At 38.4% G+C, this 25,767-nt stretch overlaps 1 protein-coding gene across 1 annotated transcript in view; it reads left to right on the forward strand.

Moving 5' to 3' along the window:
- sgcz (sarcoglycan zeta) overlaps positions 1 to 25,767 on the forward strand; it is a 191,528-nt gene that overhangs the window by 161,894 nt on the left and 3,867 nt on the right. The window contains exons 5-7 of the mRNA XM_088302779.1: positions 8,600 to 8,722; positions 8,848 to 8,920; positions 23,198 to 23,321. Of these exons, the coding sequence (XP_088158905.1) occupies positions 8,600 to 8,722; positions 8,848 to 8,920; positions 23,198 to 23,321 (320 nt within the window). The remainder of the gene's footprint in view (positions 1 to 8,599; positions 8,723 to 8,847; positions 8,921 to 23,197; positions 23,322 to 25,767) is intronic.

Raw genomic sequence — 25,767 nt, forward strand, 5'->3', positions numbered from 1 at the left:
TTGGTCATCTTGAAATAATGACGGACGAAAGATAACGGACGCTGGCGAATGAAGAATGACGGCCCGGCAAAATTTACTTAGATGCACACCTCTGCTTCTAAGTGTGATTCAAGCTACGTATGCAACTTTCTGTACTGGCTGAAATACTTAATTTATTTATTTTAACTCGTGTGTGTATGAAAAATAATTTGAAATAAAAGAAATCAAAATATTATAAATCCGTTAATGAGGGCCCATTTTTGTTTCCTCTTTTTAAGGTCTAAGTGCTCCCTCCCTTCATTGTCATTTCTACTATTCACGCGAGCTTTTTAATCACGCATAGATCTCATCTGTTCATGCAACACATTAATTCCCCATCGACTTTGTTACTGCCTTCTAAACTCCATTTTATCGCTATCATCATCTTTAACTTCTTACACTAATTACATTCTCTTTTATCAGGGTGGAATCACTCAGCTCATTTCTCCGGTGCTGTTGCTTGGAAATTGGGATTATAAAATTGCTGAAATTAAGGGACTGAAAGGCAAAAGGTTAATAGGTGCTTAATGATACTCAATGCTGTAAAAGTACGTCGACGTTCCCAAGGCAAAAGTTCTAACTCCGAGCGCCATTGTAGTTAAGATTTAAATAAAGAATACGCCCAATGTAATGAATGCAATTGCGTTTTTGAAATATGAGTTTGGTGTCGCGTTTAAGCAGCAATGTCGGCGAAAATTGGCTTCTGATTAGTGTGCGGAGAGCGAGCACTTGCAAAGCCTTGCATAAAATTCAATTGTTCCATTACACACATTCTAATTATGAATCTACATCTTTGCAAATCCCCCTCTGAGAAACAAATGATGTACATAACAATCATGTTTCACAGTGATCTCATTTTCAGCTAGAGTGAAGCCTTTCTGCCTTTAATTGGTGACACAGAACCCCCCCCAAAAAAAAGAAAATGCTGAAATTAGTATGATTCTGTATCACTGCCTCATCCAATCAATAAATCAGACAGCCCATTGCCCATTTTATAAAGCCAGTCCATGATCAAGTCAATAATTTTAATGAGCCATTTAATAATACATCGCTTGGAGCATTAATGAACTGATATACATTCAAAGGACTGCCGAAGACATGAATGTGCTGCCATTGTTGATCCTGTAGCTTTAATTCTACAAGGTCAATTGTGAGAGCTCTGTATTTCCGTGCTATACGCCACATTATGTTTTCATCGCTTGTTCATATGTGCGGAGACGAATATGACAGCAATGTGGACACATCCTTCAGCTTGATCGCGAGTCGCGGGCTTGTTTGAACTTGAGGCATGACCTTTGCTTTTCCTCACCTCAGTCGTTTGACACCGTGCAATAAGAATAATAGAACTTGTGTTTGTTATTATTCTAACTTATCATCATTGGTTTGTTTGTACAAAGTAGATAAGGTCATGGACAAGCTTATTAATTCTTGTCTGTTCTGAAAAGAAATGACTAAAGCAGGGCTGGGCGAACGTTTGGATTGGGGGGCCACAATGGGTTGTAAAATTTGACAGAGGGGTCGGACCAGGAGCAGATGGATGGAGTGTTTTGGTAACCTCACCTCATTGGAGAAAAAAAAAATACATGTAATAATTTTAAATGAAAGTGAACAAAAGCATAACAACAATATATCGGTCTTTGAAAAACCACAGTATTTAGAAAATAAAACATTAACAAGGTTCATTCATTTCATTTTTTTTCAAGTTCGGCGGGCCGGATTAAAAAAATTTACGGGCCGCATGTGGCCCCCAGGCCGTAGTTTGCCCACGCCTGTGCTTTTTTTTTTTTTTTTTTTTTTTGTTTGTTTTGGACGATGTGCCCATTCTCTCCACACACACCATTGATTAACTGCCCCTAACTTATTCCCGCAGACCTGCCTATGGAAATATACCAGAAGTCTCGGGCCACCTCATCATTTTAAAGATGCAATCTTTACCTTTGTATTAAGGCTAACATTCTTCTGTTCGATATCAATCAAACCAAAAGGACAAAGGGGAAACGGAAACATCATTTTTTTTCTTCTTCATTGTTTCATTTTTATGAGCCTGGAATGTGTCTGAAAATGAATATTTTATTGACTGCAATAAAGTTACAGCGTAATGTACTGAACGTCTTTTTTTTTTTTTTTTCCAAGATTCAGCTTTACACTTACTACTTGTTCCAACATGGCAGCCCAGGGAGTTGGAAAACACATTTTTCCCTCTTTGTTTCTGTATTAGGAAGGATGTTATCCAAACATTGATTGAATCTACCTTTTTTTTCCGAATGTGTGTGCATTTTCTGTTGCATGAAAAATCCTGGAGGTGAATGTCACATTTCTTATCCTGGAATAATACCGCAAAGATCAAACTACAGAAAATAAAAATGTTTAAGAAATGCAAAGGACCTCCTTGATGGCAATACATCAGATGTTAAAAAAAAAAGAAATCTTTGAATGAATTCATTTAATGCAGTACATATAAGCTGTCATTATGCATTATTGCAAGTCCTCGCAAAGTCTTATGCAAATACCAAATAAATCCTGCAGTTTATTGCAACCGCCTTCCCCTTCATTACACTTGTGCAGACTCCAGAAGAAAAAAAATCTGTCCATGTATGGTCGTTTGAATGAATTAATAGGTTCCGCGATACTTTTGCTTTTCTAACCTCCTCCAATATCTTGACTGATATGATGCTTTCAGCCTCATAGCAACTGAACTTATGGCACGTCCAGAACACATCAAACTGCAGAGCGTTCTGAATTACCAACTGCTATTTATTGCATCTATTTTTGCAATTGCTAAATTTTAAAAAAATTAAAAGGTGACAAAAAAAAAGCCAAATTGAGTGTTTTATCTATTAATACAGTACACGTTGATTCTAATGTGAACTCTAAATTGTGAAATAAAACCGATGATATTCCATGTTTCATTCTCCTCGACCCGAGATCAGAAGCCAATAAACAGCACTAATTTGTCTCCCCCTCGCATCTTTTACTACTTTAATCATTCTAATAAGCTGTTAAAATAATTTGGCCCCCACTCTCCCACGTGTAGCAATTACAAATAAGTGCATGTCATTCCTTTTTTTAGTAGTTTACTTGCCATTAAACACTTTGGCTCCAAATATAAACGTTACTTTGTAAGAAAAACACTGGAAAAGATGAAGGGTCTCGCTGTGCATTTTTTTTTTTGCTTTTTTCATTCAAGTGTGGTGACTCGATGGTTTCATGTTGTTGCCTCATAGACATGACAAAAATAATGCAATTAAATTTGCCTTTCATCGCTCAGTTTTTAGACACCCATCCTTTTTTTTTTTTTTTTACTCAACATTGCCATATCTTGAACAGTTGGGGGTTGCGTCTGCTGGAGAAAATCATCTTGATATATCTTAATTATTTCTCAGGTCGCTTTTACTTCATTGCATAAAAAAAAAAATGCATCTTTTTGAGAATAGGAGCACATATTGGCAATATGAACTCATGTTTCCCATGTGTCTTAATGAATTTGAGTGTTTTGATCTTTTCATTTATGGTACACAGATCCATGTCCGCCTGCTGGCCGTCATCTTTCTCCTGAGAGTTTAGCGCGGCTAAATGTCCGAAATATAACCAGCCGGGGTTCGTGTGCGCATTCATGCTCTTGTCCGCTTCAGCCTGTTTAAGTGGAGAATCGATCGACATGGTATTTTGGATTTTGTGGAGGTGATCCCACAAGCTCACGTTTGATGTCAATAAAACCAAATTATTGTGCAAAATACTTTTATACTTTCACAGATTGAAGTGGACATTTGTAATGTGCGTTTGCGTTTTGGTGGCGATCGGTCGCCGTTTTAAGCAATATTACCTCTCTTGTCTCCCTGCTGCGTCGTAGACGCTGAGACCAGAAGAAAAATAACAAGCCAAACTCCAAAAAGGGGCGTTTCAATTTGTCGCAAATCTCATCACAAAAAAAAAAATCTTAAATCACTACAGAGTCTTTTACCAGGTGGGCGTGTTTGTACTGATGTCATTTTTACATGCAAACCTATTATGTGCCAATGTTACCTCATAAAAGTGTCCCTTTAATTAAACAATAAAAAAATGGAGCTAGCAGTACTTTCCGACAGCGACAGTGACATCTCATACGCACCGAGCCAAACGCCCAGTGGGCGGACCCAGCTTATGAAAATATCTGCATTTTTTTTTATTAGGCCTTTTCATTTAGTTTTTACCAAAGTAATCACTGGAATCTTATTATTCGTAATTATACAGACTCTTAAAAAGCTTTTAGGGTATTTTTTTTTCATGTCCCATACACTTTAAAGAGCTTTAACCAGCTATGCTTTAAGATTAGGCATTTTCCATTTTAAAATGTTGAAATGTTCATGAAATGATTTTATCCTGATTTAAAAAAAAAAATGAAAGTAATTTAGAATTAGAGTAACTTATGACTCTCCACATAATATTGTAACAAAACGTATTGTATGACATATATTAGATTTTGGAAGTAACTTGCCCAATCACTGCTGGTTTTGTAGTGGCATGTGCTGGCTAATTTTTTGTGGCAAGTCATTGTGAATATTCATGTGTATGTTTGTCTATCATTAAGCATGTCTTGTGACTAACTTTTGCCCCCCCAGTCAGTTCGAGAGATAAACCTGAGCTTCCCTGCAGCCTTGAATAAAATAAGTGGTTGGACACGGATGAATGGATTATACTGCATATTTTATTGTCTATAATATGGATATACAACTTGATTGAATGGGCGAAAAAAATAAAGCAAAAACAAATTTAACATCTCACTTACTACATGAAACCATTAAATAGTTATCGTTTTCATTTTATGATTTTCTTTTGTTACTTTGCTTCAAAAGTCCTCCGAAGCATTGATATCATTTTTACTTTGAAAGTTAAACAAGAAAAAAACTTTTGTTAAAGTGTGCTTTTATTGGGATTGAAGCAGTAATGGTTTCAAACATTCTGCACGGAAACTACAAAAGTTTGCAACGAAAACAACATTTGCAATGAAAACAACATTTTTCAACTATGTCGAGTGACGCGAACAAAAGTATTACGACAACCTGCCGTCGTCATTACAAATCACAAATCATTGTAGCATATCATGCTCATCCCATCACTTAATACCCACTTAATTCTTGACATTTTACCTAACAGAACACAGCCAGCAGGGCTTTTGAATATTCATGCAATGGAATATTTTTTTGACAGAGAAGGAAATGGCAAGCCTATCAGACTGATAAATGCTGAAATGAATCCACAGATAAGCTCTGACACATTTGAATAAGTCATCGGGATGCTTCGTTTGTAGATACGCTCGTTGCTTTAAGCGAATGACACGCCGATGAGTGTCATCTCGTTGACTGTGTAAGGTGCTTTCAAAACTGTTTACATGACTTGAGATAATGTAAATATTCACAGTAAATCCGTCACCAGACCTTAGAGGGCAAATGTAATGAATTGATTGGCATTTGTCATCTTAAAAATGCACGGTTCTGCGCAACAGCAACAGCTGCGGTACCCATTATTTTTCACAAAAAAAATAAAATAAAATAATAATAATAATTTAAAAAAAATAATAATAATAAAATTATATAGATATATATATAATATATATATATATTATAATATATATTATATATATAATATATATATATATAATATAATATATATATATATAATTTTATTATTTATTTTTTTATTATTATTATTTATATATATATATATATATATATATATATAATTTTATTTTATTTTTATTTTAATTATTTATTTTTTTCGAAAAATAATGGGTACCGCAGCTGTTGATGTTGCGCAGAACCGTGCATTTTTAGGATGACAAATGCCAATCAATTCATTACATTACATTACATAAGCTTTTAGACTTTATTGGCATGGCCAGCTGGTGAGCAGGGTCGTGATTAGTATTGCAGTCTTCAATAATTTTCTTTTTTCTATACTCCGCATTAACTTGTTGTAAATACGTGATGCATGTTCAGCAGCTCAAAAGCACGATCAAGAACCTTTACCCCGGTAGCCCCGTTACTCAAGGCAAGAGTTGGCTGACATTTGCTTTTGGGTTGATGCTCACCGATGCATGATTACTTGGAGGTTGATTGCCAAAAGCGCAACTAAGAGGGAATTTGCGGCGTTGCCCTACATTTCATTTTTTTTTCATGTTTAAGTTGTGACTCCGAAAAAAGAGCAAAACTAACATCTCGGGCTTTAGATGAGCAGACAACTGGAACAACCATGAAGAAGCTATTAATTGTCCTTGAACATTCAAAATTCAATACTTCATTTCCCATTGCAATAGCACTCAAAACGTCTTTCCGTTTTAATATTGATTTTGATTCTATACACAGTAGCTACGGGCTATACATTAACATGCCAAATACTTGTGTGGGAACAACAGCCAAGAGAACACCAAACTAACCCCTGTGTGATATAGTTTTATAGTTACAGTCAATACAGCCAAGAACAATCCACTTCACGGCTAAATATATGAGTTTACATTGAAAAGAAGTCGTGTGTTGCTCATTTCTCAACCGATTTTCATGAAGTTTACTTTTTTTTTTGGTCAATGTCAAAGCGTGTGCTATTAATACAGAACATACACATGAGATACGGGCTTAACCTTTTCGTCTAGACAGTTTTGAATGGGCCTCGCCTGAGGTGTCTGCTCAGCCAAGCATTCAAAGCAGCCAGGAAAATCCTAAAAACGACGAAGCAGACACTGAACCAGAGAAAAGACGGTAATGTGTAATAAACTCTTCATGTTGCCTTAAACATGTTGAAAGCTAATTATCAGGCTAAAGCTGTTCTTCTCGAATAACGCCCCACCCGCCCCCCCGACTGCCCCGGCCCATTAGATCTCGATTAAATTCTTTTTATATTTAACGTTAATAAGGATACAACGTTATGCAGAGGCGGACTTATAACAACAACAAAAAAAAGTTGGGGCAGGGGCACAAAATGTTATCTCCTTCGTAGGGGCGTAACGCATAGCAGAAAATAATTGAGAAGCACTGGGCTAAAGACATGTTTACTTGAGCGGCACAGAACGACAGAAGCACTTATTAAGAAATCAAGGAACATGTAGGAAGATCGCATTATGCCAAAACACAGTAAAAAACAATTTTAATTAGTTTATTATTGCCTGTTTGCGAGGATAACATGTTTATTTGCACGATTCATACTTCAGACATTTATTTGTGTTTTGAATCCTCAAGACTTCTGAACTTCTCGCATATTATGCCTTTATAGCTACAAACACAGATTTAAAGCCTGGAATTCAAAATCCAGCATAGCCAAGCCATATAACTTTATTACGGCCTTAATGCTTTAATGCACAGCAGTAAAAGAAAAGTTACTTGGCGACCATTTTAAGGCCCCCTTGTATTTAATTACAAAATGGAAATCGGTCAACAGAATTACCGTATTTTCCCGACTACTTTTTTCCTAGATTTTGAACCATGCGGCTAATACGACGGGCGGCTTTTTCTGTGGGTTTTTCTTTCACCAATAAGGAGTGATGTCAAATGCCACCACCTTTATTTTGCTCAACCAAAGATAAGTTTCAGACGAACAAAAAGGTCTGCAGAACCTGACCGAAACCAAAATGAGTGGTGTCGGCACTGGACCGACCCAAATCAAAGGTTGCCGTATCCAGAGTTGCCCCCTCTAACCGAGGAAAAGTCAAAAATCCATTTTAACCAAGAAAGAACCAATAAACAATCAACTAAAGCAAGAAAGGTCCCAGCACCCTCGTCACCCGAAGATCTGGGAAGCTGTGGAGGTGGGGCAAAAAAGACAAAGGCCAGACAACAAAAAAACATGGCCAGACATAGCGGCTTGCTCGGATAACACGACCCGCACAACATCTGGCTCGGAACTATCTTTGAATTTTTGAATCCAAAATAATAAACAGCCAATATGAAATGAGGTTTGTGATTGGCTGGCCTTAAGCACTTGAATTCTGTAAAAAAAAAAAAAATGAGCTGGAGGCTTCATGCAGTGTCGAGCAGAGAAAATCAATGACATTGATTTTGAGGTATTAATATCTTGAATGTTAATGTCTAGATATAGCTACTAGAATGACAAATCATTATAAACAGCTGTGCGCTTTGAGGGGACAACAGAGGGACATTTAACAAAAATAGCCTCTATGATGAAATAAAAATAAATAAAAAGTGTTTTTAGAGAGCCAGTCCTCAAGGTGGGGACACGAACGAAATTATATGCAGGCACGGCTCTTGAGGACAAACTTGTGCCGACAGAATGTGCAATTAGTTAAGCTGAGTGACCATTAGCACCCGCAATTTAAGATAATAAAATGTTGCCTCCTTAGTAGATCATGCGTTGCACGCCCACAAACAGCGCACAACATACGAGCATTCTGACGGCCAAGTGCACAATTTTCAGCACACCGTGGTTCAGTCGAGTTCACGTTCTTCAAGGGTCATTTAAGCTAACCCCCCCGCGCATAAGCGCTTCCGTTGGAAGCTTTACATGGACTCATCGGCGTGGTACATTATGTACGCTTTGAATGTTATTGCGCTCCAACTGTTTGACTCCCAGCCCATTTCCTTTTCCGCTTTCTTAGGCGCAGAAATGGTGGACGTCCAGTGTCAGAGGTTTGAGGTGAAGAGCGCTGATGGAGAGAGAGTTCTCTTCTCTGCGGATGAAGAGGAGATCAGCATCGGCACTGAGAAACTTCGAGTGACAGGTGCTCTCACCCTTCAATCCGGAAATAATACGAATCGGAACATTTGCGTGGCGTTCTGGAAGAAGGGAATGGCTTTTTTTTCTTGCTTCTTTTAACTTAAATACTGTTTATCTCATGCTCCACAGGTTCAGAAGGAGTTGTGTTTAGCCATTCTGTACAGACATCACACGTGAGGGCAGAGCCATTCCAGGATTTAAAGTAAGTCATTTGCTGTAGAAAAGCCAAAAGAGGGCGAGTTGATACACTGGCCACACTTCTAACAACACTTGCAATGCATGCCTCATCTTCTGTTATTGATTTTAATCTTGCACAACCCCGTTAAAACATATTCATGTTCCTGCACTAACTATTCACTGTACTCATAATTTTATGCCACAAAAATAGAATTCATTTTCCATTCATTTTCATGTAACGGAGCGAATACGGTCACTTTTCAAAATAACATATTTTTCACCCATCAATAATAAATATGTGCGACCTGAACTGACCCGGTACAAAGTGGCCCGCGGCCCTTTAGTTGGGGACCACTGCTGAAGCTGCTTTTTGAGATAACAACATTCCCAGGGCTCTAACTCCTAAATTTAAGTCGGGTATATGGAAGCGCTGAAAGGAATAATAATAATAATAAAACGAAAAAAAACAATAAAATAAATAAATAATAATAATAAAACGAAAAAAAAATAAAATAAAATAATAATAATAATAATAATAGGAGGTAGTTGAAACGCTTCCAACACCCCTGCTAGCATGCACTTGCACATGTAATTGTCATGTCTGTTTAATTATTTCGTTTTTTGACTTTAGTTTCATGTTTTGGCCTTGTGCTCCTGTGTCTTCTGTCTCGTCATGTCTATTGTTTCCACCTGTGTTCGTTTACCCAAGCCCTCGTGTTAAGCAATCAGGTCCGTCCAACCCTCTGTGTCTTGTCCAGGTGTTCCTCGTTGTCACGTCAATTTGTTTGTATTTAGTTCCCTGTTTTCCGTAGAGTTCTTGTCGGTGCATTGTCTTTGTCTCTGCCCTTGTCAGCGGTCCTCAGCTCACGTCCGTGTTCATGCCCGTTGTCCCCGTACCGCTTTCGCTTTATTCTCATGTTTAGTCAAGTCCTCTTGTTTTGTTGCTCCCACGTTTCGTTCGTTTGTATCTTGGTTTTTTCTTGATTGAATTCCCCTTAAGTTTCCCCTGCCTTTTTGGTCCTCCTCTTCCTCAACCTCCACGCCACGCTTTGCAACAGTAATGGGCAATTTCACTTGTATTTTAAGATTGTGGTGTTTAAAATGCTGTTTCTCATGTGCCTCTCCTTTGATACGCATATCTTTCTATTTTTTTTTTATTTTTTTTTTTTTATAGAAGTATAGAAGATCAGAGGCTCTTGTCATCAAGCCAAAAGCCAGACATCAAGCTTCGCTGTGAGCTAATGCTGCATCCATTTTGTTATTTTAAATGCTTGTTTTTCTCTTATAAACATTCCACACATTGTTCAGAGTGTGCATCTGTACTTGCTAAGGAGTGCCTTCAAATATCTTTCCTGTGTCTGAAGTTCTCGCTTTTTTTTTCTCATATGGCTCTGTCTGGCTTTGTCAGACATGATTTTGCATGAGGTTACACTAGACCTCAGAAGGAAACCGACGCTCGAATTGCCTGAACAAGTGCAACAAAGAAAATGAAGCAATAAAGGAAAAAAGTGCGGGTGGGGTCGGGAGAGCCACGAAATGACAAAGGTGGTGACTTTCGAGTGACATAAGGAAATTATCCGAGAAAGTTGTCATCTGTTGAAGTGTTGGAAGAGAACTGGCTTTTCCAGTGCATCTGGGCAGTCCAAGCAGATGGAACAAATTTTTTTTTGTTGTTTGTTTTTTAATGTGCCAGTTATGGTGGAAACAAAATGGTGCATTGCAAATTAAATTACTCTCTTAACAGCGTTCCAAAAATTTGAGCAGGCAGCAGATGAACATTTTCAAATTGGAAAAGGAGTCTTATGTTTATTCATTACTGTGTGCATTCCTTTTGGGATGTTATTCACTTCATAAAAATTTGGTTTCAGCTTTTGCAATGAACAATAATGAAAATTGAATCTGTTGAAACGGTCTTCATCATAAAATTTGCTGTCAAGTCAATGTTTTCAGGGAATTGTCACTCATAAATGTAAAATTAAGCTAAACTAAAAACCGCATGATAAAGTAACAGCGTGAAATTCCTGAAACATCACGTGAAGGCTAACCAAAACCGACTTTTATAGGTACAATTGTTTTATTAATCTCATTCAGATGAGCAGGTGGGCCATTTTATTCGATGTGTTTCTTTTTATTCTCTGGCATATCCGTCTATCCTATACATCATCTATTGAGTCAAGTTAAAAAATTGAGATTACTTGAAAGAAACCGAGGAGGAAACAAATCAAAGTGAGAGTTAAGCAAATGACCCTATGCATATTGAAGTAATAGAAGCATTTAAGGAGAGTAATGTTGTTTTCAAACAAGCTGAAAAAGTCCTCGAGGGCTGCTTTCCTGCATGATTTAGAGGGTTCTGACTGCAACACACCCGATTCAAAGTATCAGGATCGATATCAGGCCCCTGCAGAACTTGCTGATGCGCTGATCATTTGACTCAAGTGTGTTGCGAGATGGGAAATTTCTAAAACATGCAAGAATGGCGCACAAGAAGCATTATACTTATCTGTCTCATTGATTGGCGACCTCAAAATGGATGATCTGCTGATTTTATCATTTGCTGTTTGCACTAAAGGTTCATTCTCTTCATCTTGTGTGAGGGGCGCAAAAAATTAAATAAATACACTCTGAAATTTTTTATTAAAATTGTCAATTAATTAACTGGTTAATTCAGTCAAAAAAAAAGGAATTAAATAAATCCAATAAATGCACCTTAAAATAATTAAATAAAAGTGTCACTAGTTAAATGTTTCACCAACGTGTCATTAGTTGTTTAAATGACCAATAATTATAAGTAGAGAAAAACAAAAATACTCCGATACACTGGGTGACATGATGCACTGAGAAACGCGATGCGCATTCACATTGGTGTGAATACTCAAGCAAAACAACTAAATACGAACCTCGACCGCTCGAGGTAGCTCATGAAAGTCGTCCATCATCGTAGCCGCCATGTTTAGCCCCGCCCACTAACTTTGATGGCCGTGTTTGACAGATAAAATAAATTCATGAAACACTGCAACACGGGACCATGAAATCATGGGAGATAATTAATTAAATACAGAAATATTTTAATATATTACATATAATTACTGCTAATTTAATTAATTAATGATTTATCTGACTTTTAAAAATTTTTTTAATGATAATTTTAATTAAACAATTCATGGAGTATTTATTTATTTAACTTTGCCACTATCAGTCCTCAATACTTCCGAGTAGCGTACACAAACATAAATAAAGCAGCCGTAACTCTGCAAAGCAATGATCATGTCGACATCACGACGTGACGACAGAGTCCTCATATCGGAAAGGAGTAGCCCTAAGTCTTGAGGGGCCCCACCAGTAAATAAACAACTGCACGGGAAAGCGATACTTTGACTGAGCAGGGAGAATAAAATCAATAGCTGTGAAGTCTCACGCTGCAGCATGGCCATGCTCGGAGACGTTCGAGTCAGGTCTGTAACTATCTAATGCTTGGATCCACATCAGAGAGAAGCAAGCTGTTGCTGAGTCAGGATCTCCCCAGCGTCACCCGCACGTCCATCCTCATTCTCCTCCAGCTTCTCCTCCTCCATCTCTCATTTAAGCCCTTTGTGGCATCTGAGAAGGCCCCAGAGGGAGACTTAACTCTTATGTAGGCAAAGGCGCCGATTTGAGCTCTTTGCCATTTTACACCTTCACCCCCCCACCCCCCCCCCCTCCCCCGACTGTATCCATAGACCCTTCCATTTGCCGTTCTCGGTGCGGAGGAACTACTGTAAATCTGTTCTTTTTCTCAAGGGTGCCGCAGAGCATTCATTCTGTCGACACAAAAACCACCGTCTTGAAACCAGATTGCCTCAAGGTTCAGCGCTGACTTTCAAATAGAAATAACACATTGTTCATTGTGTTACTTTTGTTTGTTTGTGAGCCATTATTTATGGAGTCATTTTTAGCATGATTAAGTTATGATTTGGCGTAGCGCACATTTTTCAACATCATAGTGGAACAAATTGATGGTCCTTTTGTAGCAGAATCCCTCGTCGAGGCTGTTCATTAAAAATGCGATAGTGGTGAAAAAGAAAAAAAACTCATGTGGTTGTAGAAAATAGAGTGCCTCAGCTTGATATGTCTCAAGTGAAATTTTTGCCTAGTTTTAGGACAAAAGAAGTTATTGTAGCCAAAAATATGTTCCTGTTACCAGCTGCTTCTCATTGGCTGATGAGCAAAATATGTTAATTATTTGTTAGTATTGATCGATCCATATTCCAAAATAGAAAAAGAAATCTATTAAAATACACATTGCGTAACCTCACCGACAGGTTCCACATAAATTGCATGAAATAATGCCGTGTAAATCGTCATGCTCGCTAAATTATTTCCCCCTCTTTTTTTCCAAAGCCAATCTGACGAAGCTCATGGGAAATCTTAGAAGAGTGCACTTCATTTTAATTAAGTGATCCTAACTGAACCAACGTGAAAGGAGAGAGATTTAGTCTCGAAAGAACAAAAAGTGTGCAATTTTCCCCACATGGAAGCATAAGACAATCATCTTAACTCATTCGATCCCATTGACGGGTATATACGTCAAAAAGTCCATTTATGTTACCTATGAATTAATTCCGTCATACACAATTCAAACAAAAAAAAAAAGTGGAATTTATTATATTTTTTAAACGTGATTTATCTCGAATAAGCATACTGTCCATTCTAAAGTGGACAGACAAGGTTTTTGTCTTTTTGATACGTCCCCTGAAAGGGTTAAACTAAGTGTTTCATCCCTCAACCTTTTCATTCATAGTTCTTGAGTGGTGCTGGTGGACACGTAATTACTGCTAATTGCTGTCAGCGGCTGTCCCATTTGTGCTGCATTAACGTATTAAGTGTTGAGCCTTCAGTGAGGATTTTGTGTCCTTAGCAAATGGAGAGAGATACTGTGAAACCAAATGCAAGCCACCTAGCACTGACCTGATTTTTGTCATCCAGCTCTCCATCTCACCTACGGTAGGCCCCTCAGCCTAGTCCTCTGTACCGAATATTATTCTTTGATGTGATGGTTAGAAGTTGTTTTCCTGTAGTAGTAGGGCTCTAAATGACAGCAGCGATTTGACTTAATGGCCCTGTGTCCTGGCGGCGTAATTCCAAATCAGCCCGATTAAGAAATGGACCAATTGAAAAGAGGGAATAGGGAGATGAGTCATCACTGAAATTTGGTCTACCTCCCCCCTGCCTCAACTTCTGGATTCCAAAACAACAAAAGCTTATTTCAAGGTTGGAAGATATATTCAATTAATAAACATTTTATAGCTTCTAACAGTGGAAACTGGTGAGATGAGTAGCGTATAATGAGATTCTCAGCAAGTGACTTGGAACATTCAAATGGGCCAAACTCGTAGGTCTAACAAATGATGTGTCTAAAATGTGTCTGAGCCTTTGCCTTTCTTTTATTTAAACAGTAGGATGTGAAGCAAAGTATTTTCCACACAATTGTTGAAGCGAATGAAGAACTTGATGAAGGAATGTAGTGTGGGAAGGCAAAGAGCACCACCTAATTAGCTCTTGAAAACGCAGTGAATAAGGCCGCCCCTGGCTGTTTTTTTTATTTTTTATTAAATAGTGGGGTTCATGTCAAAGTAATTGGATATCATTACATTTTTGATTGAGACACTTTTGCTTTGAACTGTGCCTGTGGGAAAAGATTGTCATGAGTTGTGTCGGAAGAAATGTGATGTACTTGATGTTTTTTTCTTTTGAATGATTGTACTTGCATGTTAATATTTAAATTAAGTTAGGGTGGTAAAAACAAACAAAAAAGCCAATATCAATATAATCAATAATAATATCCAGAGATGGCCACTTTACGCTATTTTGCCAGTCCGTCTCCCGTCCGCAGTATTTTTGAAAAGGATTTACAAATCATTGTATTCTCTTCTTATTTGCATTTTACACAAGGTCACAACTTCACTGTTATTATTATTTTTTTAATTATTATATCTACCTCTAAAGGGAATGAGGGGAGCGGCTTCAATTGGCCAGGAATTAAGTCGTCTGTGTTCACTCCCATCACGGCGCAAACGTCCATTTCTAACTGCGCCCATTTACAAGCATTCAAAAAGAAATAAAACTCCTCCGCATCTGTGTGTGACAAATCTCCCCAACAAACACACACACACATTCCCACACCAGCTGTGCCATGGTCGAGGGATGCTTTTAAAATTCAATGAATTGATAATTGATTTCTAAAATAGCTGAGAGATTTCCAAGCATTGCCATTGTCATATCTATGAAAGAAATGGGATGACATCCACCACAGCATCTGTCCGCCTAGGCATCGATCAAATCCACCAAAATCTCATTACACCACTTGCGCCACAACTTAGACCTGCTTTTGGCTGGTCAAAATCGAATCTACTTTCTGCCACTAAATTGTCAGATGTGCCGGAGGAATGTAATAGAAATGTCCTCGGAACATGGTGGAATGCGGTCTGCCAAATTCCCCCCCAAAAATTCAATTAGATTTGCCACGGCACGAAAATGTAGATGTTCCCGTTTTTCCGACAAGCGCACGAAAATAGAGCCCTAAGTGTCACCGTGCAAATATGAACCCAAGACAGAAGAACACTTAATTCCATATTAGCTTTCGTGAGAAGGAATTGGCAAATATAGAGGATGTTTGTACTGTCACACTGTTAAAGTAGGCTAACTCCTTCTCAACTGATGTATTCCCTTTTAACAACATCAAAGAATTCTGACAGTTCTACGGAAAAAGTGACACAGCGTGAGGTTGACATGAACATTTCATCTCCAGCATGTGGACATCTCATTATGGCAAATTACAAACTTAATTTTAAGGTAATTATTAAATCATTCCAAATAGTAATTCTATAACAGGCGACACATCACATTACTTACGTGTTTTTGAACAGGTAATTTTAATGACCAAAAAAAGACAAAATAATTTTTGAAAAATGTTTACTCACTACGCATTCTTGATGTCTTCAGAGGACTTTTCCATTGTTTTTTTTTCGTGTATGCATAACTATATCTACTTTGTCACCCCCTTTCGACTTCCCTTTTTTTGGTATGAACAAGAGCGTAGCTGCAAATTCTTTTACCAATAAATGAATATGTGAACTAAATGAACCACAGTTAGATTGGTTGAACCTGCAGAGGAGTGTGGCTAGTCTTTCACTACTGATTAAATTATCAGCTTGGTGCCCCATCAGAGGCAAAAGCATGAAATTGACTTTTTCTTTTTTTTTTTTTGGTCTTCTTGCAGACTTTGCTGTTATTCACTTCACAGCAAGAAAACGTTTTCAAAGTCGAGGTTTTTGGTCTAAATGCATAAAAACGTCACATAATTGTTAAACTGTCCGCTGCGGATTCTCCATATTGGCAAAATCAATTGTTCCCATCAATATAGATATCCACTCAAAACATCACTTCCAATAAATGTAAACACACAAACATGAATGCACGTTTTCTCCACAAAGACAAAACTCGAATGTGCCTTGACTCATTGGCGAGCCACTTGACTAACTCGGGAGGGACTGTCGAACCTTTTAAAACAGCCGCAGGTTTTGTCTTCTCTCTTTTTGTATACCTGAAAGATTCATGGGACGTCAGCCTTGCAGTTGACAACATCAAATTACGAGGCTTTTGGAATCTCATATTTCTACATTCGGTCTTGATCTAACTGAAGCTAGATCCTCCTTTTTTCCTCTCCTTTCTCGGTGCCTCATTCAGAGCTTTTGGCAAAATTTAAATGGGTTTTACAGCCGTCGTGGATGTGATTGGATAGCCGCGGCAGAGGCACTGAAGCAGATGACAGTGCATTTAGCATGAAAAGGGTAGAGGTTTGTGTCCCAAATGGCAAGGTGGGGAGCCCTCCAATGGCTCTGAAGAAGAAAGGGCAAAGAAGAATGGCAGCCAAGTCTAATAGGAAATATAAATCATACTTAAAAGTCTCTTTGCAAACATTGTTTTCTTTTGACCAACAAGCTCTCTTGCACGGCATTCCACTCTTGTTACAACATTCGCAGGATGCCATTTTAAAGAATGCAGTCCCATCTTGTGGCTAAAATGTAAAAAAAAAATCAAATAAATCATTAAAAAAAAAAAAAATCAAATAAAAAGCAGCGTTGGTAAATAGCATTAAAATGAAAGGAAAATGTGACTCTTGGCTATTTGGAGATTTCAACATACTGAAAGTAGCAATAATTTAGTTGCTTTAAAAATACGCCAAATAAAGCTTCTCTTGATGAAATGATAACCTGAAAATGAAGTCCATCTCTCTATTTGTTGCTCCCTCCACTTTTTATAGTAATTGTCCTCCCGTGGGACAAACAAAATGCTTTGGATGTGATTCCTGGACCCAATTACCTAGTCATTTGTGGTCCTGAAATGTTCGCCTTTTAATAAGCTGTCCAAGGCTCAGCTGGGCCTGTAAGGATGCTTTTAAATCAAACATCTTGATCTTTCTTGTCTTCCAAATGGAAGTGCACACCAGATTCTAATAAATATGTGGACTAAAATTAGCAATAAATATTTTTGTCTTATTGGTTGGCTATATAAATAAATAAATAAAAATATATATAAATATATATATATATATATATATATATTTATTTATTTATTTTTTAACCGGCATTTCAACATATTTTTGACAATGGCAAGGATGGATATTAGACATGGGTAGAGAGGGGGGAAAAAACTTTTAAGTTTGATTTTTGCGGGGTGTATTAGACATACTATATATTGTTTTAGCAGAGGAGCAGTGAAGTAACATTCCATGGAGATGATGAAATATTCTGTCATCCTTTTTTTTTTGTCCATGTAAAGCATGCTCTACTGTACTGACACAAGTCTTCTACTAACGCCACTGCAAGGCATGTCCGGTAAGCATCAACTCGGAAATATTGCTATTGGGAAATATTGATGATATGTTTGACTTTTAAAATTGTGTCTCGTGATAAAAACCTGCGTGGGGCTTGAGGCTGTGATATGGATGGTCTAGTAGTGGATATGATTTGATTATGTTATTGATCGTGCAGTGTGTGCCCATACTGTCGCCTAAGTTGAAAATGGTTGGTTGAATGAATAATTTATCAAATACGAGTCAAGGTGCACCTTCACAGCACAGTTAGCATTTGAGCATTTAAGTGCCGTTAAAATAGTTCCAGGGGGAAAAAAAATTCCTGTGGCTCTTTGTTTTGTAATCACACCGCAGCCATGGTCCTTGTAACACTTATGTAAATCTGGTTGATTACACAGCTGCAGTAACGACACTACACCTCTCATTTTGTACCTGCTTGAGGCCTAGAAAAAAGGACAAAAAAAAATCCAAAAGCAATGATGTCATTAAACGTGACAACCTGCAAAACCGTGTATGACCGTATTCCTCTTCATTCTCCCCAACTGGTCTTGAGTAAATCTATCATAGACAACATAATCATCGACATCGTAAGTCCTAAACTGCAGTCTGGAGTAATATTCTGTGATTTTTCTGACCATTTGCACATTGTTTTTTGCTTTGTTTTTTTTTTCCTCGCTCTCTCCGGCAAGCACCCAATTTCATGGTGTAAACGTGTTGTAAAACTAAAGTGATTCAATGTGACTGCTTCGCATTGCCTTGGTGAGGAGCTGCAGATTCAAATGTGGAATACTGCTAATGCCGGTACCGCATATGATAATTCATGACGAGAGATTACAAATTGTATATGAAAACACTGTTTAAAATTAACTCCTCACGACGGGCACACAACGCCAGGTATGAAGATATTATCACCGGGGTAAAAAGCGTGACGGCTTAAAACAACCAGCCTAATGCTGTGTGCTGTGGTCCAGAGATTCAGAAACATCTTAGTTCTCTCCTCAAATCCGCCGTAGCTTTCTCCATCCATCTTCGAATCCTCTATTCAGGGACCATTGACAGAATGAGGATGGAAATTAGCAATGGGTTATAATTTTGCATATACATATATATATATATATATAAACAATTATGCTTCCAATACGTGTGACGACTGACTGTACCAATTTAAAACAATTTCTGCTTTGGCCTGCATTGTTCAGTCCTATCTCAAATAGGAAAACTCTCTTGTCATCTGTTTTCATTGCCACAAATGTCTCATTGCAATTCATGTTGAGTCTCGTAAAAGATGGATCAAAAGATTAGACTCATCTATTTGACTTCATGCGTTTAAATGTAATCGTCTACACCTCCAGTTCACATGCTGCATTAATAATGCACATTAATGTACTGAGAACTTGATCACTGAAACCCATTTAACAGCAATAAAAATGGTATTAGGACGAAGCGCTATTATACACTCACCGGTCACAACATAATGGACACCTGAATTAAACGGATTCCAAATGGTGCATTTTCTTCTTCTCGGCATGGTACAGTCCAGTTCCACACCAGTATAAACGGCAACCAAAAGAATATTTTTCATAATCGTTTTCATTAGCAAAGTTGTTGCCGTGTTAAAAGGCACTGTTTTAACAATCTGTTTATGTACCTTTCTGTGCATTTACAGATCGTTCGGTACATGAAGTTTACAAGTATTTTTTTTTACAACATAGAAAACTGTGGCCTATAGCCTGGTGCGGGTTGTGTGTGTGGATATATATATATATATTTATATATATATATATATATATATATATATATATATATATATTTAGTTATTTATTATTATTATTTTATTTATTTTATTTTTATTTTTTTAGGGGGGGTTGCTGCGACTTATATATGGGTGCACCTTATAGTCCGAAAAAAATACGGTAGTCAAAATCATGTATTAGTGGGAATTAGGAGTTACCTAAAATGCGGATGTGTTCATTTTCATTACGTGCTCAATATAAATCTGCGCAGGAGAAATCCCCGATATGTTTGCATGTGAAAGAAAGGGAGGTGAAGGTGTCAAGATGACACGAGTGGGATGTGACGCATGATAGTTAGACAGTAAGCGTGCATGTCAGCTTGTCAAACCGTCACCGTACTTGGCTTAGCTGTCAGGTCAGCTGATGTCATCAACTGCACTTTCTCTATCCACTCAATATGCTCTACAATTAGTTTGGAAGTGCTCAATTTTCCCGTGAAGAATTATAGAAATAAGTCAAACTGTTGCTTTGATGTTTTATGGAACATTTTAAGATTCTTAAAATTCATGCAAGTATGAAAAAGAATGCAGTTGGCCGTTTTAATTGTTAGTCTGATAGTTCTCACATTTTCTATTTTTGGTCCTCGTCGTCATAGCCTCTGACTGCTGCGATGTATGCTCTTCCCCTCACCCCATTTTCCTTCACCGATCAATAAGTCAAACCCAATGTGGAGCGCTTACTTCCCAAACTTTTTATAACACTCTGAAGCGCCTCGCTGCACAACAGTTGAACCGTGTCTCACCAATAAACCTTCCCATGACTCATCTACGCCTCCACTGTGCTCACCCGCTTCCAACCAAAAGAAATTGAAGTCATTTGACGTCGTGTTTGTCGTCGTAGAACGCTGTATGCATTTATACAAAAAAAATTATAATGGACGTATTTAATGTGGCACGGTGGATGACGGGTTTGCACGATGGCCTCGCAGTTCAGAGGTGAAGCGTTCGATTTTGTGTGGGTTTTCTCCGGGTACCCCAGAAAGCGATATGACAGCTTCCATCCAGTTCTCCCATAACTCTCTCTCTGACTTGTTCAGGAGTCTCCTCTTGCTCTCCGTTTGACATACGTGTGATGTGTTTCTTTGGATTCACAGTTATGGTGTTAGCGCAAAGCCATCCTCACACCTCGAGGAACATGTGGTGAGCAGTGGCTCGCTTGCATGAGGCAGAACTTCCAAACGTGATGACCTTTCACACGCTGTACTGTCATTTTGAATAAATCGTGGGTCAAAGACATTTTCTGTTTTGATTTGTGGAAAATGTACATGCTCGGTCCCCTTTTAAAGTTCTCTATAGGTTGTTTTTGACTTTGAGGATTTCTCCTTGTTTCATAAGCCACGCCGTCTAGTGTCGGCCAATCAGTTTGAAGCATTCCCTCGTCCTCTACTGTAGTCATCTCACCAGCCGTATGAACTTGAGTATGTCTACAGTTGTCATAGTTTGGATGCTTTTTTTTTCCCCTGTTATTTTGTGCAATTTTCTTTTTTTTTTATCTTGCCTACACTTGTTGCTGCTAACCTTTCAACCACCCACCATGTCAGCGTACATGTGCGTCACGTTATGATTATACAACTAAGTGTTATATCACAATGTTGTTGTTGTTGTAGGGACCAAGGGTAGACCAAAACAAGTATTATACATCCAACTACCGTTTTTGTTCACGACCACAAGGCTCACCCCGTTATTGAGTGCACGCATGCTAAAACATACTTTAGCTTAAAACATGCTAGCTGGTTTTAAAAAGCAAGTTCGGTTGTACTTTATTGGAGTATGAAGTATTTAGTTTAGCATATTTCAACAGTATTGTTTAGGTTGGAATGTGGGCAAAAGAAAAACAAAAAAAAAACGTTTATTTGAGTATGTAATTCAATTCACTGTCCGTGCCCATTAAGAAGTTGACTCTGACTGCCAGGATGATAGTGAATGATCTCTTTGCCCTCACTCACTGGATGGACGATTTCAGGACATTTACGCTACCTAATGGGAAAACTGAATGTTTACACCAAAGATAAATTGACGGCTCATAAATATTTTTGAAGCCTATAACTACGTTATACACAACTGAAACGTTGAGTTAGCAAGCGGTTAGCATTAGTGCATGTAGGGTCAAAAAATAAATAAATGAATAAAAATATTGACTCACTTAAAGTAATTTCAGCCACAACTAAGTCAAGTCCATGTCATTTTCCAGGAGGAAGCTGGCACTTTACGTTAAATCTTACCTGCTATGAAGTGTGCGCTGCAAACAAGTGTTGTTGATGAAACTTATAGACCCCATACGGTACCAGCTGGGGGCGTGGCTTTATCGCCCTCTTTCACGCGCACCCATCCCCCTATAACGTGCGCATGCTGTCCTCAGTCACACCTTTCCACGATATAAGCAGCCTGCTTCCAGGAAATGCGCCGAGTCAGTCAAGCGGAGCGCCCATCAACGTTTCGCAACAACAGATTTGTTGCTCACATAAGGCGCACCGTCTATTTTGGAGGAAATCCAAGGCTTTTAAGTGTGCCTTATGGTTGTGAAAATATGGTGACTCAAAAAAATAAACAATGCCTTCATTATAATTACCAATCAAACCTGATGACCGAAAAAAAACTGTTGAAAGACCGATTCGTATCTTTTTATGTTGTACTTGCACTTGAACACAAAATGCAAACCTCTTCCCAGTAATCGTCTCGTTTCATTGATTATGACGCCCATTGTCGAGATAAAGCAGAAACCCTTCCTTTTAGTGCAAGCCCGGATAAACATTTTGTCGACTCGGGGGTCCTTAAAATATTGATGAACATTAGAATGATAACGCCAGCAATCTCCCTTCTGGCCACAGATCGGACGTCATGCATTAGCTTAATCTGCTTGTTGCCTTCTTTTATTCCCCCCCCCCCAAATCACTGAGTGGAGTTTAAGAAACCAGAAGAAGAATCTCCGAGCAAAACGTATCTGGACAAGTATCCCATGGGAAAAGCCGTTTCCAATTTGATTTGATTGTGAATGCGCTTCTTAATTTATTGTACTCCCCAATGGTCAATTGTAATTCACTCTGCTTTGCCAAAAGGGCCTTATTCAATTTGATTTGCCATCTTACCCTTGAGCGAAACACTCGCACTTATCTAATGCCACCATGCTGTTTAATCTTCTCATATTGTTTTCAACTCTGTGTCGACAGCTACCGACCTTGCACGCTTCAAGGAGAGCAACACCAAACCACAGTCTATGCTCTTTTGAGCACTTCAGAATGTTAATTTGGATTTCTTCATATTCAGCGTTCACGCCGACTTTCAGAGACGGCGGTCTTTTAAAACACTTAACATTCCCAGCTGGCGACACAAGGATAATTTGTTTTGGGTTTTTTTCCTCTCGCTGTATGAAGATATCCCGTGAAAGGCTTTTTTTTTTGTATGCTGTTCATCAAAGTTATCTACATGAAGCGCACTTAAAATGTTCGGTACAACCTTTGTTGGATTGTTTTCCCGTTGCTGGTCGCATAAATTTGACAAGGAGAAACATTAAGTGTGATTTAATAAAAAGATGTGAGTTTCACCCATCCTCCGACCCACCATCAATGACTTCACCAACGACTAATAGTTACAAAGCTTCGTGCCCCTCGATATCATTCACATCATGTACTCCAAATTTAAAGAGTGGTTGTATTTCTCAGGCTTGAATCCCCGACTCGGACCCTCACCCTCGAGGCACCCCGAGGTGTGGAAATCAATGCCGGGGTTGGCGACTTTACGGCGTCATGTAGGAAAGACCTCCTGCTGCAGTCGTCGGAAGGAGAGGTGAGGATACGGTCTTCAAAATGACACCAACATTTATTGATTCTTAACTCATTTAATCCCAGGTATTTTCACTCAAGGAAACCCCTCAATTCCAGCGTTTTTCTGGAATTTGACTGATTTTGCAAGGCCAATGGAATATTGTGTCGTAATGCTATAAGAGTAATATAATATAAGTAATATAAGAGTAATGCTATGACGCAAAATAAAAAAAAAAAATATATATATATATATATAAATACGTCTTTGGGAGGCGGGGACTACGTTTTTGAAAACGTATATGTTTAACAGGGAAATTCTGAAGATTTGCATGACGCAGTCTGCAACTGCTCTGTGTTTCTACTCCGTCATGAAATGTGCACGTATGATGTCTGTATTTATCGCGTCTGGTTTGCGTGTTTTTATATACAAGACAGTATGAGGCCCGCTTCATTCAAGTACCTCGCTAGGCTAATGAGCATCATCAATCTCGCGACCTTGTCCTTCTTTTTTCCCCCCTCCTCTCTTATGCTCGGGAAAGTGACTTCATTAAAGCCGCTCTGATGAGGTTCCCTGTCATCTGCAGCCGTCATGTGTGTGTGTTCAAGTAGCGCGCTATCTTACTGTCAGTCGCTTTGAATAACAGCCTGCCACGTGGGAGCAAGAGCTCATGCTTGGCCATTGTCGGTGCGCGTGTGTGTGGGTGTGCGTGTTGTGCATGTGTTCACTAGAGCGCAGTGTGTCATTAATTCTGTAATTAACAGAAGAATGCCCCATCCATTGGACACACCGTCAGGCGGCGTCATAAATCGAATACACTTTCTCTCGCTTTCTGTTTCTCACCCTCTCTCAAATTTACTCACACGCGATATCAGAAGTGTTCGAAAACTCGTTTGATGATCCTCTCCGAACATATTGCTGGTTTAGTCCTTTCCGCCATCAATTCAGACTTGTTTCAGGTGGTCTCATACGCTTTTCTCCCACTTTTCTTCCTCATCTTGTCCCCTGACCGTTAATCAGGAAATTCTTCCCGAAAAGTATGAACCAAAAAACAGCTATTGATCTATTTTATTTTGATATCGTTGACCCTTGTGGAGCGTCACAGGAAGCGTCGAGCCAATCCCGGCTGACTTTGTCTGTTTGAACAAATCCGGACTGATGATTTTTTTTTTTTTTTTTTTTTTTTGAGGCCAGCGAAATAATGCACTGATGGGGATGTTCACACCACAGTTCGGAAAAACCTCTTTCCATGTCCTCCTCCTCCATCCTCTCAGTCTGTCATATCTGAGTAACTCAGCCTATCTAATTAACTTTCCTCTGCCAGGGTTGTACATCAGCATGACTGTCACTTTATAGGAAGAAGGAGGGAACTTTTTTTTTTTTTTTGCTTCTTTTGTGTCAGTTCTCTCTGTCTCTGCATTTCATGCATTCTTTTGTCCTCTGTTCCCTTCTCATCCATTATCTCGTTGTCTCTCATCCTCTTTCTCGCTCTCTCTCTTTCTTTCTCCCTGCCGTCCATGCATTAATGGATGTCTCCCAGGAAGTGAACAATAACGTGAATGTTAAAGCTGGGTTGCACAAGTATTGTAGCGAGGTTTGACACCATGAAAGGCTCTCCAAATGAATGAATGCAAGCATGAAGGACAAGCATGTACTTTGTTGTATGCTGCCTCTTCAACTTGACCATAACAGTCCATCACGTCGTAGAAGTGACTGTATTGTCACATGTGCTTTATCTTTTTTTTTTTTTTTTTGTGCGTATGAGCCGTATGGCAAAATGTGACCACAATTTGATGCCATAATAACAGCAGAGTCCCCCTAAAAAAGATTTTCAAAGATGTTGGCATGAGGTCTGAGTAGAGCAGATAACATTGGTGTTATTTTTTTCGTGTCAATCTTCTGATTAAAAAAAAAAAAAAAGTCAAATGATGAAATTTTGCTCATATTTTAATATTTCTTATACATATAGCATATTTTCCTGACTATAAGCCGCTACTTTTTCCTCTAGATTTTGAACCATGCAGCTAATAAAACGGTGCAGCTTTTTTGTGGATTTCTCTTTCACCAGTAGAGGCGCTCTATAGTTCAGAAAATACGCGAAATAAATCTCTTTTTTTTTTTTCTCTCTTGGGTCTGATTTCATGAGCAAACTTTTTGCCGTGTTAAAAGGCACTGTTTTAACAATCTGTTTATGTACCTTTATGTGCATTCAAAGTACAAACACAAAATTGTTCTGTACATGCAGTAAGGTTTTTCAATATAGGCTTGTATGTACATTTTTCTTTCACTGCTGAGGCTTATGTGCAGGTGCCCCTCATAGCCCGGAAAATTCGGGCGCCGACTGTACTATTACTAAATAATGGAATCTAAATGTGATTAACAAGTATCGCCATTAAGAGCAATAAACATTGATGATTATTAAGTAAAATAGTGTTGATAAAATGTTTGTACAGGAACACCATTTTGATTT

The sequence above is a fragment of the Idiotropiscis lumnitzeri genome, chromosome 8 (assembly GCF_059441095.1).
Source record: "Idiotropiscis lumnitzeri isolate Australia: NSW breed Sydney's pygmy pipehorse chromosome 8, RoL_Ilum_1.0, whole genome shotgun sequence".
Taxonomy (NCBI): domain Eukaryota; kingdom Metazoa; phylum Chordata; class Actinopteri; order Syngnathiformes; family Syngnathidae; genus Idiotropiscis; species Idiotropiscis lumnitzeri.